Source organism: Mobula hypostoma, chromosome 1, assembly GCF_963921235.1.
Source record: "Mobula hypostoma chromosome 1, sMobHyp1.1, whole genome shotgun sequence".
Lineage (NCBI taxonomy): Eukaryota > Metazoa > Chordata > Chondrichthyes > Myliobatiformes > Myliobatidae > Mobula > Mobula hypostoma.
The window spans coordinates 69,928,349-69,943,956 of NC_086097.1; the positions used below are offsets into that span (position 1 = coordinate 69,928,349).

At 37.6% G+C, this 15,608-nt stretch overlaps 1 protein-coding gene across 1 annotated transcript in view; it reads right to left on the bottom strand.

The window, feature by feature from the left end:
- The window catches only part of coch (coagulation factor C homolog, cochlin (Limulus polyphemus)), a 34,622-nt gene that overhangs the window by 7,865 nt on the left and 11,149 nt on the right, over positions 1-15,608 (bottom strand). Inside the window, exons 5-9 of the mRNA XM_063068298.1 lie at positions 7,122-7,255; positions 4,127-4,186; positions 2,128-2,190; positions 1,898-2,045; positions 1,659-1,762 (exon numbers count right to left, since the gene is read on the bottom strand). Of these exons, the coding sequence (XP_062924368.1) occupies positions 1,659-1,762; positions 1,898-2,045; positions 2,128-2,190; positions 4,127-4,186; positions 7,122-7,255 (509 nt within the window). The remainder of the gene's footprint in view (positions 1-1,658; positions 1,763-1,897; positions 2,046-2,127; positions 2,191-4,126; positions 4,187-7,121; positions 7,256-15,608) is intronic.

The following is a 15,608-nucleotide window of genomic DNA, read 5'->3' on the forward strand; positions in this document are numbered from 1 at the left end:
AGTCTGGAAAAATTGCAGATTTAATGATATTAATGAAAATCTCTTGCTCTCTATTACTAACCAAGAAATTAGGTACTTGTGTTCTGGAACAAACTATAGGATAGAGAATCTATACCATAAAATGATGAAAATATGACAGACATAACCTTTTAAGCCTCAGATATTAAATGAATGCACAGATCAAAAGTTGCTGTGTTATAGTTAACAATGCATTGAATCGAGCAGGGATACACCATAGTTACATTTGGAGTCATTGATGTGTTATGTTCACTCTCAGAGATGGGATATTAAGAGAAAACAAAACCTGGTAAGTATCATTTGCAGTAATGGTGCTGTGAAAAATACATGCCATCTTATTCAGGGAACAATATGTACAAACTACAGTAAAGAGGCCAAAAAGTTTAAGAATCAGGATATCATTCCATATCAATAACAAAATGCATATTTTCAAGTTGCCAGCTTGATTGGAGAACAATGTTGAAAGTCCAAATTAAAAATGCAGAAGCGAGAATAATGTTAATGTGTATATTGTAATAAAAAAACATTCCAAACTCTGGCTGAGCAGTTGTCCTGAGCTGCTTGGGAAATAGAGAACCTAGAAAGCAGGAGACGGGAACAGGACAAGAGAAGGAATTTAGGAAGAGACTGTCAGTTCTCCGAGGGCAGCCCTCACCTCCTCCAGAACAGCCATAAGGTTTGGCTAACTTTAAAAGTGCTGATAAACTAAATGGAAGCAAAAATAGATGGTGATATACCTATCTCGAGAAATACATGTTATAATGTGAATTTTACATTACTGAATTAAAAAAAAATCATTTATTCATTCCTTTTTCCCCACCTAAATGAGAATATATACATGGGAGGAATACACAGGGAAATCATTTCTGTGTAATGGACATAGTTTTTTTTTACTTTTATAGGTACTGCAGTGGGGGCCCTCAACCTACAGGTAGGAGGGGCTATCCCCCACAGCTAAACTTTTCTTCTAGCCCAACCCAGGGTCAGCTAGAGACACCAGTCTTGGAACCACACCTTCCTTACCTTTCTTTTTATTATTCACTTTTCTTGGTTCTTATTTGTTGAGGGAGTAGATCGATTAAGTTATATTCTGCAAATTTCAATGATATACTAACAGATAAATACACTTAGTAAGACCATATATTTTGGGTATATACCTCAAGAATGGTTGAAAAGAGATAAATATAAATATTTAATGAATGTACTGCTGGTGGCTGGTAAAAAGACCCTTACCAGAAAGTGGTTATCTCAGGAGAGCCCAACTTTAAATGTATGGATGGAAATTACAATGGACATTTACAAAATGGAGAAGATAACAACATCTGTTAATCATAAGTTGGAACAATTTTATTCATACTGGAAAAATGGTTTAACTACATAACATCTCATAGGCCTGATTTTATTCTCACAATCAATGAATATGTTGTTTAAAAAAAATCACTCCCTGCTCTGAACATAGTTTTCTTCTTGTGATTGTTCTTTCTTTCCTCCTCTTTCTATAAGAGTATACTTCAGATAAATATTATGTGGAGAATTGTGACAAATATGATATATGTACAGTATCTGAAATACATCCTGTGGAAATGTTTGATGATGAAACTCAGTAAAAAATAAATTACAAAAAAAAACATTCCACTCACCAACATTGGTCTCGCCTCCCTTATACGTCACATTTTTGATCGCAGAATTAAGATCTCTTGAATTAGTGTTATCCTTCAACATGAACTCAATTTTAGGATTGTCACTGTAATACATGAAGGACATTGTGACTCATTTTACACCGATGCAGACACTCACATTTTCACAGGTGCAAATGATAGTTTAGCCTTAATTGGAAAAGTTTAAGAGAGCAATTTGATACAGTTTTTTCCTATTTTACCTGACTTGTACAATGCCAACAAGTGGCCCTTCTGGCCCAATACCAAGCAAATTGGTAACTCTGATGACAAAATTCTTCTGTAGATTAAATCTGCGTTTACCTAGGTTCCAGCTCCCATCGATTAAAAAAGCGATATCAGCTTTGCAGTCTGTGGGATAAAGAACATACGGCCGTTCAATCAGTAGGTAAAATTTTACTAAAAAGAACTGTGTGTGGGGGAGGGTCCTTACCTTTGATTACTGGTTTTGAATTCCTTTTCGCATTTTTTGCAGGTTTTTTCTTTATAGTTCTTGCTAAAATATGAATAATGGAACCTTTTAGGTGAAATACAGTTCTTATATGTTTTCTTTTACAGATCTTAGTGAAGTTTGCAAATGAGCAAATAATACCATGTTAAATGAAGAGTTTTTTTCTTAAAACATCCACAATCCATTAAAATAGGAACATTTCTTAGGAACAGAAAGTGCTGGAAATATTCAGTCATTCAGAATGCATTCTTAAGAGGGAAAATAGAAATGACATTTCAAGTCCTTTATCAGTTTCCAGATCAGTTCTGAATAAGGGTCATTTGCCTGAAGTCAATTGTGCTCATCTTTTCACAGATACCACCTGACTACTTGGGTATTTCCAGCATTTTCTGTTTTTATATCTGATTTCTATTATCTACAGTCTCATGATTTTCACAAACATCAATATTCATTTACTTTCCAAAATATTTGTTTGTCATAATATTAACAACGTTTATCAACAATATACAATAAAGTTGAACCATGTATTATCAGATGTATCTTTCCTAATTCTTTTAAATAGCTTTACTATCGTGAAAGTGCTGACATGAAAAACAAATTAACTGCTCACAAACTTCTCCATCGACCTTGAATAAGTGTCTGGCTGAAATCTGTAAAATCCTATATTCTTAACTAAATAGTATTGGATGAGAAGGATTAGGTAGATCAAAATTAAATAATAACTGTAGGACAGTGCAGGTTTGTCATGGCTGAAATTCAATCATATATATCAGGCACTTGGAAAAAGAACACTGACCAAAACAATTGTTATAATATCCAATATGTTGTAAAATTATCCAGAAAACATGTTTCAATAACAATAAGTAACTATATTCTATAGAGTCATAGAAAAGTATAACACAGAACCAGGCCCTTCAGCCCATCTAGTCAATGCTGAACCACTTAATCTGTGCAACTGGAGAATTGGGTCTGGTTCTGTCTGGTAGCTACAGTTCTGGATGTGGAGGTACCATCTTGAGGTTACGGGTGTTCAGTAAGGAGTTGTTTTCTTTGGAGGAAATATAATTGAGAAGAAAATTGGTAGATGTTTACAACATGTGGAGCAGACACAATGGACCAAATAGCCTAATTCTGTTCCTATGTCTTATGGTCTAATTTCATTACTGGTTTAGCTGGGATAAACTTTCCTATTAAAAGTGAGAGACAAAGGGTATGGGGAGGAATGAGGGAAAGCTCTTTTCTTTTTAGGAAAAAAAACCACAGTGCCAATGATATGCAACTGATGGTACGATGATCAAAACAGAGTTAATTGAGGCTTTCAAAAGATAATTGAACAGGCAGTTAAGGAAATTTACTTACTGCCCAAGGAAAAAGCAAGTGAATGGGACTAAATGAATTGATGTACAAATCCTGGGAATGTAACCGCTGGACAGAATAGCCTCTTTTTCAGCTTTAATAGTTCTAAAATTCTGCAACAGGTTTTGTTGTAACGATTTTCAGTCTGATTAGACATCACACAGTATTAATCTTAATGGCTCCGTCTGTCTAAGTAGACAATGGATGCGCCCGGTTCCGGGGCGCAGACCTGGCGATGAATATGGAGATCCTGGGCTGCCCAGACATCAAGATCCCCCTCTCGGCCTCGCAGATGTGGTCCAAAGGAATGCGAAGCAGTACATTTGGCATCAGCTTGGGTGCAGGAGCTGCCGGCAGGTGACGTGATACATCATCCAACTGCCTTAGGGGCTCCACTCCGGATTTGTGTAGGGTTTACTCCTTAGCCTTCTCTTCTCCTGAAGATACCCACAAGGCAGTGGGATCCATAACCCTGGATAGGGGCCCATACCGGGTACTGTCAGCCAGAGCCAGCTGAGCCCGGGACTCGTGTAAGGCAGGGTCGTCACGCCCTGTAGTAGTGACATATGGAGCCACTACCCACTACCCACACAATATTATGAGATGTATAGTAGGCAATACAAACCAGTTGGAACTACTGTTGCCTTTGGCTGTCCAGATACTTCAAGACTTGTCGTATTCCCTCCTGCAGAAGAAATTAAGTTAATATTTCAGACTTTGTACAACTTTGAGAAACAGCTTTCTATTTGTGTGGAATAAGACCATCTTATTTACAACACTGCGTTTACATCTTTGGCCTGAATGCAAGTCGAGATTTATTGCCTTTTGATGTTTTTATGCACGCCACATGTTTAATTTTGTAAACTGAGAGAAAACAGTGTAAACCGCATGCTGGTTATGCGATTTGCAAGGCCTATTCAGATTTTAAATAGAGAAAGCGGGCATGAGATTTTCACAACCACCAAAATGTGAAATAAGGTGAAAGAACTTCAAATATTTAAAATGACATCTTTAAAAGTTTAGTCACATTGAAGTTTCATGCAGGTCAAAGCAAACTATGGTGTCTGGTTAAACCTTTTTCTCAATTTGAAAGCAAGGTCACTTTGAAGCAAATCACTTCTATGTTTTATTTTGGAAATTATTTCGGTGAATATTGTCATTGCAATATTGCTGGTGATTTATGAAAGCAAAAGGAACGATTGAATATTTAATAATCTACAAGTTGACAAATTTGGTGATTAATATTGTTAAGTATTGGAATTTAATACAACTTTTATAAAATGCATACAAAAGGAATATTCCATTAAACTTTAACCAAATCTATTTATATATATGTTAATTATTTTGATATATTTTCCATTGGTGATGGTACATTGCTCTGGTTTAAACTTTCCAAGGTTTTATAAACAAATATTAAAGCTTATTTTAAAAAAATATGGTCTTCACATTTAAGCACACGTTGATAAACAAATTTGAAGAAACTCCTGTGTGGAATGAGACTTAATAGGTAGATTGATAATAATGGTGAAACATTCACTTTTCTTAAATAAAATGAAATATTATTGAAAACAGCAGGCCAGTCACCATCTATGGTGATGAAATGTTACTGATCTGAAATATTTTATCTGTTTTTCTCTCTCCACTGATACTTTCCGAACTGCTGAGTATTTTCTGGTATTTTGTTATTTTTTAAGTTCAGGTATTCAACATCCACAGTTTTGCTTTTGTTTCATGATTGACTCTTCATATATTAACTTTTGTAAACACACACAAAATGCTGGAGGAACTCAGCAGGTCAGGCAGCATCTATGGAAAAAAACAGTTGACATTTTGGGCTGAAACCCTTCAGCAGGCTGGAGGAAAAAAGGCTGAGGAGTAGATTTAAAAGGTGGGGGAGGGGAGAGAGAACCACCAGGTGATAGGTGAAACTTGGAGGGGGAGGGATGAAGTAAGAGCTAGGAAATTGATTGGTGTAAGAGACAGAAGGCCATGGAAGAAAGAAAAAGGGGGAAGGAGCACCAGAGCGAGGTGATGGGTGGGCAAGGAGATGAGAAGGGGGATGGGAAATGGAGAGGGGGGCAGTTTGGGGGGTATTACCAGAAGTTTGAGAAATAGATGTTCATGCCATGGGGTTGGAGGCTACCCAAACGGAATATAAGGTGTTGTTCCTTCAACCCAAGTGTGGCCTCATCACGACAGTGAAGGAGGCCATGGATGGACATATCAGAATGGGAATGGGAAGTGGAATTAAAATGGGTGGCCATTGGGAGATCCTGCTTGTTCTGGCGGACAGAGTTACATGCTTGGCGAAGCGATCTCCCAATTTACATCGGGTTTCACTGATACAGGAGCCACACCAGGAGCACCAAACGCAGTGATTGACTCCAACAGACTCACTGGTGAAATATTGGCTCACCTGGAGGGACTGTTTCAGGCCTGGGATGGTAGTGAGGAAGGAGGTAGGGCGGGGAAAAACCTCATAGTTCCCACACCCCGCACCTCCCTTATCTACCTCCTACCCAAGATCCACAAACCCATTCAAGTAGACCCATTGTTTCAGCTTACTCCTGCCTCACTGAACTCATATCTGCATACCTCGACTTTGTTTTATCCCCCCTGGTTCAGCCCCTTACCACCTACATCCATGACACCACACACGCTCTTGCTCTTCTCAAGGATTTCAAGTTCCCTGGCCCCCATCATCTTATTTTACCATGGTTGTCCAGTCTGTATACACCTCTGTCCCCTACCAAGAAGGCCTCAAAGCTCCCTGTCTTTTTTCTGGACACCAGACCTAACCATTTACCCTCCACCACCACGCTCCTCTGCCAAGTGGAACTTGTCCTCACTCTAAATAATTTCTTCTTTGGGTCCTCCCACTTCCTTCAAACAAAAGATGCAGCCATGGGCATTCGTATGGGTCCCAGCTATGCTTGGCTGTTTGTTGGCTACCTGGAGCAGTCTATGTCTGAAGCCTACACTGGTGGCTGTCCTGCACTTATCCTATGCTACATTGACAACTGCATTGGTGCTGCTTTCTTCACCCATGCTGAACTTGTCGACTTCATCTACTTTGCCGCCAACTTCCACCATGCCCTCAAATTCATCTGGTCCATTTCCAGGAGGCCACACTGGGAGAACCGAACACATTAAACTTCCAGTAATGCCCCCTAACCCCTCCCTCTCCATTTCCCATCCCCTTTTCCATCTCTCACCTCATCTCCTTGCCCATCCAGCGCTTCCCTCTGGTGTTCCTTCCACCTTTTTCTTTCTTCCATGACATTCTGTCCCTTTCACCAATCAACTTCCCAGCTCTTTATCCCTCTCCCCTCGAGGTTTCACCTATCACCTGGTGGTTCTCTCTCCCTTCCCCCACCTTTTAAAGCTACTCCAGCTTTTTTTCTCCAGTCCTGCCAAAGGGCTTCAGCCTGAAGCGTCGACTGTACTTTTTTTCCATAGATGCTGCCTGGCCTGCTGAGTTCCTCCAGCATTTTGTGTGTGTTGTTCAGATTTCCAGCCTCTGCAGATTTTCTCTTGTTATTTTTGCATACAATGGGAATTTCGTCAGTAATCATTCATTTATTATTTGAAATTCTTGAAAAGAATAAAGCACTACTCACTGGAGACTGTAAAAGAGTTCTTCCATTGACGAAGTGATAAAGACCATATCCCATTTGTAAAGGAAGGTTGATAACCAATCTGTCCTGGTAGAAACTTAAGATGAACCGGTCCTCCGTTGCTGTCAATTACACCACTGCAATACATCACAATGAAAGACAGCAGTGAGGAAATGCCATTTACATGTGTGTTTGGGATGATTGTTGGCAACATTATAATAATGAGTAGAGAGTGTTTCTTTAACTGATTAAATCATTGAATATGTTTTCTTTAATTGAACAACAATGAAAGAAAACATGAAATTTCAACTAACAGTTACTTAACAATACATGCCTTGAGTCTGAATAATATCACTTATAGCAGTGGTTAGTTATTGTAAGAGCATTATTAGTAATATTTCACAACTATTTTTAATGCTGCCAAAGGTACAAGTGCAATACCATTAAGAGTTTTATAGAAACCTCACCAACCATGATAAAATTACAAATGGTATTATAATTTTGTACAGCCTCCAAGTAGATCTCCAGTGAAGCGATTTGACATTTTTTGTTTATGGAAAGCTGATTAACTTTTATTATTAGATCACTTCTCCATGCATGATTTTAGTTTTCTAAAATTAGTAGAGATTGATCCATTGAAGAGGTTGTTTCTTCAGTAGGGTGAGGCAAAATAATTAAAGAGCTTAAACGTCTCCCAGGGATTGGTTACAGCATATTACAAGCTTGGAGAAAGAGTTATTCTAAAAGCAAAATAATGTAGATATTGAAAGTATTCAGAAGGTCCTGTGGAGAGAGAAAGCTAGTTATCCCTTTGCATCAATGATCTTATTTCTGAGAGTAATCCATCTTTCCACTCCAAGTCAGAATGGGATTTAAAGCTTATGATAGTTGTAAATAATATAAGACTTTAAAATAATTGAGAATGAAAGAAACCATTCATTCAAACTCAATCATCCCTTCCAGGATTTCCTGCAATTCTCTCATTATAGAGCAGTCACTTAAATACTACAAAATGTCACGAACATTGCACTACTGCAAGTCCTAAATTTTTCTTATGCCAGTTAACTTGCGATTAACAAGAAAGCAAAAACAGAAGAAAAAATATAAATTAACTTTGGCCCAATATCACACTAGTTGTGACATGATTTATAAAGTAAAATTGTGTGTGTTACTTTGCATTTCCAGCAGCTGCAGAAATCTCGTGTACATTAATTTTATTCTGGTTTAGCCTTTCTCAGTTGTGTGTGTTTTATCTGAAGTATTAAGATGCAGAAGAAATATTATTCCAGCAATGGTCAAATTGTCAGAATGAAATGATTGTGCACTTTATGGATGTATAGCCAGAGAAATCGCAAAGCCAAATAAAACATTATACAATTTACAGAAAAAACTTGAAAAATGGTCTTACCGGTTGTCACTATTGGTGCATTTTAGTTGAAGCAATCAAGTTAAAGCTTCATGCTTGTCAGCAAATAAATCACCATTTTGCAAATTGGTCAATCATGGTAAAATCAAACTCAAAATTGTGAATTATTGCTTTTTTTGGGAGGAAACAATGAAAATAAGTCACACCTGGAGGCCAGGGATGTGATAACTGCAATTCAACCCATCAGAATTTTAGTCCATTGCCTCATCAGGACATGGAAGCCACAAGATGCCTTTCTAAAACTAGTGTTTAGGCACTAGTTACTTTTTTACATTTTTTAAAAACAGCATTTTTATGCTGCAGGTAAAATAGAACATGAAAAGAGTACAGAGAAATTAATTGAAGATGAGAGGAAATGTCAGTCATCACGATAACTAACACATTTTCTTCACTCTTTCTTTGAGGCAAAGAGCTGAAAAAGCTTTACAATGAAAAGACCATGTTCCCAAAAGGAATAATACATGTTATGGAATGCATCAGGTAAATAGAAAATAACACAATGGCAAGAACTACATAACCAAAGGGAAACTGATGTGGAATTCCCACCAGCCCTCCATTGTAATTAAAGCTGAGGCATTGCCTCACTTGCTTCCGTAACATGCTGCCCCGGTCACATCACAAGATGTGCAAGTTTTAGTCCACAGTGTTTTTCTCAAGGGATTAATTGTTCATTCAATTGACCCTACAAGCTCTTCTTGCGGCCTGAAAATGAGTGGTGTAAGTTTGACAAGGATGCCTGAGGCTTCTGTGGTTGGCAAAACCAGGGGTTCAGTCTCCTGAGGGTGTATATATATGGATTTCACTGTCTGGACTAGTGATGGGAAAGTCCCAGCCAGTCTTCCTTCCTGTGCACTGGCAGGCAATAGGTAAGGCTGAGATGAAGGAGGAAACCTTGTGAGAGGGCACTCTACATCACATCCAAACTACTCTTCATCTCTTTCACTCTTTGAGGAAGAGATCTGATAATGAGTGAAGTTCCAATTACAGGATATTTTGAAGCTGGCAAAAATGCTGGAGCCCAGCGTCTGAATGGCACCAGCTTAAATTTTGATCAAAGATGTATAAGCATCTAACAGGATTTCTGTGGAGAAGGTTATTTGTGGTATTCACAGAACTGACCGCAGTCTCCTTTCTAACAACACTGGCCAGAATGTTGACGATGTGGCATTTGAGTGTTCAGACTGCGGCAACTGAGAGAGAGACGACTCAAATCTCCAGTGATTAATAGTGCACAAAGAAACCGTTTTATTTTTGAACTGTGCTGTCACTCCTCTCACCCAGAATACCGGAGGCCACTCCTTTGTTGGTCCCGTAATGTTCAGTCATGCTCTCTGCATCTTTCTCCAACTATCTTTTCTAGTTATCTCCAGTTCTCAGTATATCTACTTCTGTTGGCAAACAGGTTACGAGTGAGGAGAGTAATCTCCTCCATAACCTCTTTTGCAGGGTCTAAGTCATGAAAGAAATCCATATGAATGGGAGAGAGAGAGAGAAAGACAAGGGTCAGCACATGAGAAGAAATATGTCTTGTTGCACATTGATTTCATGTTTAATGGTGGTGAAATATTAAACCAGGTATTCAAGATTTCTTTGGCATTGGTTCCAGCCTCACCATTGCTGAAACTCCCACCTTCTATTCACCAGTAATGAGCATTTCTTCACTCCCACCTGTGTCAGAATCTGGATGGAGACTGTTCCTCAGTTCAGCGACCCAAACATTCATCCTCCCCTCATTATTCTGGCCTTGGCTCATGAGGCAACATCTCCTATGCAGCAATTACAATTTGTAGGAAGTGTTGCATGATAACTCCATGTGGTGAGCACGAAGCTGTATGTCACGGCTGTACTGTACAAAATAACAAATGTGAAATTGGAGGGGTGAAAAACCATCTTGTTGTGAGCCGATGTCTGGTTGAATGAGTAAGGAGAAGGTACTGTTTGATGTCACAATGATCTGACATGATTGAGAATTAAGGTGAGGAGAACTTGGGTGTTGTGGGGAGAAGGTATAGTACAGAAAAATACAGACAGAGGAAAACTACTTTGTTGTCTTAGTCAGGCTGTTGACCTCCTGACCAAGCTTGCTACTGGTCTCAAGTTAGCACTGTGTCTACTATCATCTCCATAACTGTGCTATTAAACATAGCCTTTGACATGATGGTACAAGTTACACCAATTCAAAATAACATTTCCAAGTGGATGAAATTGGAACACTAAAATGCTCTTCGTCCTTTAAATTTGTACTAGGTAATCCCACAGCTCAATTACTTGGCCTACCTGTGACTGAAAACTGGTATTTAAAGTAATTGAGTAGAATCAGAACACAACCAACTAATTTTTGGTGACATAATCACACGGCTGGCTAACATGTTGCTTTCTACTGTGTCTGAAAATTATCCATTTACAATAAGTACAATTTAACAAATTGAAATTTATTTAGTGGATTTTGTTTAACATTTAATTTGGTTATGCTTAGTAGTAGGGATTCAAACAAAGGAATTGTGAATTACATTTCCTGTTTCATTTCTGGAGGATTTGTATGTTTCTTTTCTAAACATACATATAAATCCAGAGCTTAGAGGACAAACGCAGCATTTTTAAAGTTACTATTAAACGTATTCAAAGTGAACTCAATTCACTTCAGTAGTATTACTGACTATTGCTAGAAAGAAGAACACAAGCATAAATACTTTGTTAAGGCATTTACTTTTAAAATTGTGCAATGTAGTCAGTGACATCCTTATATAAAACATGCAGAAAACTTGAGTTAGATGATAAGCAGATTTCTCATCCAAATGAGAGAAATGTAAATGGCATAAAATGAAAAAAAGAAATACAATTGAACTTCTAATGAATTTTAATTTACAAAATCCCCTTCAGAGTGAGTAATATTGCACAGTAAGCACAAATAGATCTCACCATGTATTTTGAAAATGAGACTTTTTTCTTACAATGTTTTAGAGTTGTCCTTTCATATCCATATTCACTTTTTTGTCCATTTGTGCTAATCCCATTTGACCACATTAGGACTGTATCCTTTTGTGCTTCGCCCTCTATTTATAAGTGTCTGCCTTAATGCTTCTTAAATTAGTAATTGTATTCAATTTCATGATTTCCTCTCGCAATGCATCTCAGATTTCAACCCCTACGTTAAAAAGCTTATTCCTCATATCCCCTTTAGAAATTCTTCCACTCATCTTAAATCTATGCCCTCTCATTTTTGATGCTGTCCCATGGGGAAAAATTCTGTGCTTCTCATAGTCTTATATACCTCTTTCTCTCTGGGAGAAAACAACTGAGCCTATCCAATCTCCCACAATAACCAAGATCCTCCAATCTAGGCAAAATCCTGGTGAATAATCTTTGCTCTCATATCCTATAATGAGAAAACCAGAATTGTACATGGCAATTAATTGAAAAGACTGCCCTGTAGATCTTGTCCATGCACTAGAGTGCTAACATAATTTTTACTATTGAGTATTTTCAATATTTAAAATTATAATCAATGACATTGGAACACCTGGGATTTCAATCAATTCATTCGTTAAAAAAAAAGCAGTTCTGCAAAGGTAGACTTCAAACGATAGATCTGATGCAGATGAGCATTTCTGAATAGAAGAGATTTTTCAAATAAAAATTTAAATTATTCCCATTTCTTACAGTTATTGATGTGACCTGTCACATCAGGTAAGCACTTTGGACTACACTTGCAGAAGTTAACATAGAAAGCTTTACTCATACTGCTGTTAATTTTAAGTGGCTTTCCCTCTATTTATTTTGTTTTTTTATTATTTACTTACAAAACAAAGCTATGGTCAAATAAAAATTTAAATTATTCCCATTTCTTACAGTTATTGATGTGACCTGTCACATCAGGTAAGCACTTTGGACTACATTTGCAGAAGTTAACATAGAAAGCTTTACTCATACTGCTGTTAATTTTAAGTGGCTTTCCCTCTATTTATTTTGCTTTTTTATTATTTACTTACAAAACAAAGCTATGGTTTAGCTTCTTTGCTCTGGTGAATTGGGCTGAATGGCCTCCTCTGTGCTCTAGGAAACTATCATACTTCTAACCCAGTCAATTCTGCTTCCTGAAATAACATAGGAAAAGTTGGAAGCGAACAGGCCAGTCAGAAATTTTAAGATGTTTTAACTGGGTATCTTTCATCTGTTTTTGTTTTTGTTCATAAATTGTTGATGCTAAAACTGCAACATTGCTAGCTTTGTTGCTATTGAAAAAAAATCTGACATGTCAGTGAAATATAATGTAAGCATTGTGGAATAAAACAGAAAAAGTTGGAATTACTCTTATCTCTCAGTCAACATCTATGGAAAGAAAAATAACTGCATCACTTGCTGAGTATTTCCAGCATTTTAATTTATTTTTAGATACATATACAATGCCTGGCTTTTCAAGTCACTCCATCCAGCAACCCACCAATTTAACCCTAGCCTAATCACGGGAGAATTTACAATGACCTACTAACCTGTACGTCTTTGGACTGTACCCATGCACACATGGAAAGAACATACAACTATTTTAATTCATATTTCGAGCATTTGTAGTGTTTGGCTACGTAACAATAACAATGAATATACGCTTTTTGCCATTCCTTTATCTATTTTCTCTTTCTCCTTGTGCAACCTTTAATAATTTGAACATAATCAATTTTCTCAAGTGGCTAACTAACTTGCAGGCTGTCCTCCACAATTCCTTTTAAAATGTTGCATGCGTACTAAGTGGCAGCTTCAGGGAGTAGAAACTGTGTGGAATTCTCTTCTCTAAATTAGTAAATTGAAGCTGCAACAAAAAGTACGGAATTAGAACTAGATTTAAGATCAGCAGCATATGTCATGAGATTATCAACTTTGTGGCAGCAGTACAATGCAATACATGATAATATAGAAAAATAAATCAATTACAGCAAGTATATATATGTATATTAAATAATTAAATTAAAAATAGGGCAGAAACAGAAATAATATTTTAAAAAATAGGTGAGGTAGTGTTCATGGGTTCAATGTCCATTCAGGAATTGGATGGCAGAGGGGAAGAAGCTGTTCCTTAATCACTGAGCATGTGCCTTCAGGCTTCTGTACCTCCTTCCTGACAGTAACAGTGAGAAGCAGGCACATCCTGGGTGATGGGGGTGCTTAATAATGGACATCGCCTTTTTCAGGCCCTGCTCCTTGAAGATATCTTGGATGCTATGAAGGCTCATACACAAGATGGAGCTGGCTAATTTTACAACTGTCTGTAGTTTGTTCTGAAGTTTGTGAACCCTTTTCTGCATTAATTACTCATAAAGTGTGGTCTAATCTTCATCTAAGTCGCAATAATAGACAAACACAATCTACCTAAACTAATAACAATTGTACTTATTCTCATCAATAATGAGTACACCATTTAAACAATCACAGTCTAGGTTCAAAAGTGTATGTGAACCTTCTACAAAAGCTATTTGGAGTCAGGTGTTCTAATCAATGAGATGAGGTGGAGGTGTGAGTTGTAGAGGTGCCCTGCCCTATATGAAAGACACACACAGTCAGGTTTACTGACAAAGCCTGCTCTTCTCAAGAAAGATCTGTTTATGTCACCATATCTTGATCAAAACAACTTTCAGAGGACCTTAAAAGAAAAATTGCAGCTGGAAAAAGCAATAAAAGCATTTCTAAAGAACTGAGTGTTCATCAGTCCACAGTGAGAGAAATTGCCTACAGATGGAGGAAACTCAGTACTGTTGCTACTCTGATAGGAGTGGGTGTCCTGCAAAGATCACGCCAAGAGTACAATGTGCAATGCTGAAGGACATGAAAGAGAACCTAAGGGTAACAGCAAAAGATTTGTGATATCTCTAGAACTTGCTGACGTCTCTGTTCATGTGACCACTATAAGAAAACAACTGAACAAGAATGGTGTTCATGGTAGGACACCATGGAGAAAACCACTGCTCTTCAAAAAAAAAATACTGCATGGCTCAAGTTTGCAAAAGACTACCTAAATGTTCCACACTGTTTCTCAGACAATATTCTGTGGACAGATGAGACAAACATTGGACTTTTTGGCAGAAATGCACCTTACTATGGGGGGAAAAGGGCGCTGCACACCAACACCAAATCCTCATCCCAACTGTCAAGCATGTTGGAAGGAGCATCATGGTTTGGGGCTGCTCTAATACCTCAGGGCCTGGACAGCTTGCAATTGTTGAGGGAACAATGAATTCATGGAGAATGTCAGAATAGTGGTCCATCACCTGAAGCTTAATAGAAGTTGGGTGATGCAACAGGACAATGATCTGAAACACAAGAGTAAATCAATAACAGAATGATTTAAAAAGAAAAAAAAGTTGTGTTTTGGAATGACTAAGTCAGAGTCCAGACCTTAACCCAATTGAAATGCTGTGGCGTGACCTGAAGAGGGCTGTTCTTGTAAGGTATCCCAGAAATATTGATGAACTGAAACAGTTTTGTATGAAGCAATGGTCTAAAATTCCTCCTCATTGTCGTGCAAGTCTGGTCAGCAGCTACAGGAAGTGTTTGGTGGAGGTTATTGCTACTAAAGGAGGTTCTACCAATTATTAAATACAAGGGTTCACATACTTTTTCCAGTCTGGACTGTGAATGATTAAACAATGTGTTCAATAAAGACATGAAAAGTACAAATGTTTGTGTGTTATTAGTATTGTATTTGTCTATTATTGTGACTTAAATGAAGATCAGACCACACTTTATGAGTAATTAATGCTGAAAACCAGGTAATTGCAAAGGGTTTGCAAACTTTTTTCTAGTAACTGTACATACCCTGTCATAACTGAAAATCTAGAAAACTGGAAAAGATAGAAATTAGAAATAAAAATGAAAATTTTAGAAGCTTAGGAAGTCAGGCAGCATCTGTGGAGAGATAAACAGTTAATGCTTCAGGTGTAACATAACTCTGTTTTCCCCCACAGATGCTATCTAATTTGCAGTCTCGAATGAGTTCAGCTAACTCAACATTCACTAGCTCGATAGAATCATCGAACACCAGGTATAGCACTCCACTGTTAACAGAAGATAGTTGT